Source organism: Phragmites australis, chromosome 10 (assembly GCF_958298935.1).
Source record: "Phragmites australis chromosome 10, lpPhrAust1.1, whole genome shotgun sequence".
NCBI classification, from domain to species: domain Eukaryota; kingdom Viridiplantae; phylum Streptophyta; class Magnoliopsida; order Poales; family Poaceae; genus Phragmites; species Phragmites australis.
The window spans coordinates 29,498,684-29,502,030 of record NC_084930.1 but is presented as its reverse complement, the minus strand read 5'-3'; the positions used below and the strand labels follow the sequence as shown (position 1 = coordinate 29,502,030).

The 3,347-nt window shown below is 53.9% G+C and overlaps 1 protein-coding gene across 1 annotated transcript; it reads right to left on the bottom strand.

Moving 5' to 3' along the window:
- Positions 1 to 412: 412 nt before the first annotated feature.
- LOC133930621 (tuliposide A-converting enzyme 1, chloroplastic-like) lies at positions 413 to 1,707 on the bottom strand. The gene has a single exon (XM_062377301.1). The coding sequence runs from the start codon at positions 1,575 to 1,577 to the stop codon at positions 612 to 614; it is 966 nt and encodes a 321-aa protein (XP_062233285.1). The 5' UTR covers positions 1,578 to 1,707; the 3' UTR covers positions 413 to 611.
- Positions 1,708 to 3,347: the final 1,640 nt, after the last annotated feature.

Genomic DNA, 3,347 nt, shown 5'->3' with positions numbered 1-3,347 from the left:
CCCTGATATATAAAGGGTGAAGACTCTGCTTGTAAATAAGAGGATATTTTATAATAAGTTCACTCAATTCATAAGATAATACACATGATGTATGACTATTATCCCACGAAAGTTCTGAATCTAGATAAATCTTGTTGTTCTTAAGTCCAGTTTGATATACATTTATAGGAAATGTAGATCAACCCGTCAATCGTCTGGTATAACCAGGATCATTATCAGGGATTACCCTTAACACATGGCAGATGGCTTTGGCTAACAGATATGGCAGCAAGGGGGGATGGCGGGATGGGGGCAAGGCGTGGTGGAGAAGCTCGCCGGTAAGGGAGGAGGGAGTGAGAGGAGGGAGAAGATCGGAAGAAGAAGAAACACATCGTGCGGTATTTTGGGGGCAAAAACACTACAGCCCGCCCCATTTCAAATTTTGCTGGACTGTTTCAATCCGTGATAATGAATGGCAATATGGCATACAGATTTGCAGCTTCTGAGGATAGCCTTGCTATTTCCTGGTGATGGAAACATCAATCAAATACCCACAAATTACATGAGCCCTCGGCTCAGAAGAATTATTCGTTCATGCGAGACCTCCCCTTGCACCTTGCACGGGCGCGAGCTCACTTGCGTAGGAAACTGAGGATGCGCTCCTGCATCTCTCGCGCCTTGTCGCACCGCGGATTGATGCAGTAGAAGACGTGGCCCTGGCCCATGGACTCGAGCAGCTCCACCTCTCCGGGGTATCCGCTCGCCTTGAGGCTCTCGTAGTACCAGACGCCCCTGTCCCGGAGGTCGTCCTTCTCGGCGACGCAGACGAGCACGCGCTCGGCAGCGACGCGCGCCGCGCTCCCGCCCGCGGCCTCCGAGAACGGGTTGGACAGCGGGTCGTCGAGCCCCGGCGAGCCCGGGTACAGGAACCGCCAGAACGCGTCGGCGCGCGCCTTGGCCACCTTCCCCGTCGTCCCCTCGTTCCCGATGTCCGCCGCGCCGCTGAAGTACGGGTGCACGACGAGCAGCCCTTTGATGGGCAACCGGAGGCCCTGCTCCCTAGCGCGCACGGCCATGACGTGCGCGATGGTGCCCCCGGCGCTGGCCCCGGCCAGGAACACGCGGGAAAAGTCGCCGTGCTCGATCAGCCATGGCTCCGACCCCTCGCCGCCGCCCGCGGCGTGGGACGCCACCCACTTGAGCCCCTCCCACGAGTCGTCGTACGCGGCCGGGAGTGAGTGCTCCGGCGCGAGGCGGTACTCGAGCGCCACCGCGAGGACGCCGGCCTCCGCGACGAGTGCGTTGAGGTAGTTATGCGTGAACGGGTCGGCCGCCGAGCCTATAACGTAGGCGCCGCCGTGGTAATACACGACGACGGGGAGCTTCTTGCCGTCGCTGCCTGGCGGGAGGAAGAGGCGCGCCCAGAGGCCCGTGGCAGGGTCGACGACGACGTCCTTGGAGACGACGCCCGTGACGGGGTCAGTGCCGGCCGGGAGCGGGTCCTGGTTCATGAACCGCTCCACGCGGCCGCTCTTGTACTGGCGGATGATGGGGAAGAACTCGACCTGCACCTCCGTGTCCGCGTCCGTCCCCGCCATTGCGACCGACCTCGCGTCGGCGCCTTCCTTTTTCCTTCGTTCTTGGCGTCAATTCGAGGCTCACCGCGCGGCGCTATCTAGTGGAGGAGGGAATCTGAGATGGGTGGGGTGGACCAAACGGTTGGTGTAGTGGCGTTGTGACTAGTGAGGTCAGGTGAGCAATGGCGACGGCGACGCACTGGCCGCGGTAGCTTTCCATGGTTTGGTACTTCGGTGCGGAGAGGAGTCACTGGGGTTGGGCCCGGGGCTTCTAGAAGACCACGAGCAAGTAAAGTTAGGTGGACACTGACGCGCGAACGAGAGAGTTGTCGTCGCTGTCGCCATGCCTGCAAGCTGGAAGCTGCAGATGAAAGGAGAAACGCACGGAAAAATGCGAATTGGGTCGGTGGCATCGATCGGCCGTTCGACCTCACTTGAAGTTTGTTCATCGGTCGTAGCGACCAACTACAATGCATGGTGAGGGTTCTTTTTCTCTAACAGTGTTCTTCCGCTTTGGCGGTTCAACTCTCCTGTAAGACCGGAGCAAACAGAGCTGACCGGGGCACCATTTCACAAGGAGAAACGTCACATGTCACAGCACGGCTTAGAGCTTACGCCGGTTCACCTTGAACACAGCTGGGCGGTGTCGGTGCTGGGATTCTCTCCTACAGTGGAATGGTGGATGATTCGTGGGCGGTGGAGGCTTAAAGTGTATATGCACTATCAACAGCGAACACACGCAATCATACGTCCATCTCAAAAAATATACATAGGACAACCAGTGCTCTCGTATCTGTAAACTATGTTAACAATATTATACATCAAACAAGTCAGATTTGATTCAAACCTTATCATTATATTGAAAGGACGAGATCTTCTTGTCCACCCTCCTCAAATCGCTAGTGCGCCTCATCCGGTTGGTATTCCTTCCTCGTTCAATGCAAGTCAATTAGGGGACAATAATCAAGCAAGCTACTAAGAAATTTCGTGCAATAATCAAACAAGATAATTAGGAAATTACACACAACCTGTCCACGCCCAAGCCCACCTGCGATCTGTGGAGGTTCTCGCGCCTGTCCGTCATGTCCTCGCGACGATCTCGCCGCCGTCCAGTACACGACGAACCTGTTCGAATCTCAGAGAGTATGCCGATACGTCCGGACATCCTGTCGCTTCTTGTTCACCCTTCATAGGGTATGCCGGATACGATCTCGCCCCCATCCGGGACACGACGCTCGGCTGGCTGCTGGCACTCTGCCGAGTCTACTATCCCTTGCCGAGGTTGGTTTATTTTGCACTTGCTCTTGTTCATTGCTACAAGTGTGCCCTCTGATTCCAAAATTGTGGAAACCACTTGGTCATCACGGATTACTATTTCTACGGAACAGATGGACCAACGATCAAGATCTTCCGCGAAGACTAGTGGTGGTCCGTCTCCTTTTAAAGACATAGCAAATACTTTAAACGCAGGTAATGTTTATCATCTGCTCTGTTTTAATTGTGTGCACGATTTTTTTACCTGACCATATGATGCTGATAATCAGTTTGCCAAATTCATATTCAATTTTGGATTTTCTGAAGAGCAATTAACTTCTACCACCAGATCAATAATCTAACAGAAACTATCTTCCTCCAGAGATAGCTGCGGCCCTGCCACCAGAGAAACAGATCGCTTATAACGTGGATGAGGTAGGCGAGCTGCTGACATTTTCCCTTTCCTTTCTCTGTTGAAAGTTTTTGGTAGCAAAAAATAATTTCCTTGATTATATTTGTTTCTTTTTGGTATCCGAT

Bases quoted from the DNA above. Each gene is read 5' to 3' on its own strand.
- LOC133930621 (XM_062377301.1), bottom strand. From the start codon at position 1,577: ATGGCGGGGACGGACGCGGACACGGAGGTGCAGGTCGAGTTCTTCCCC.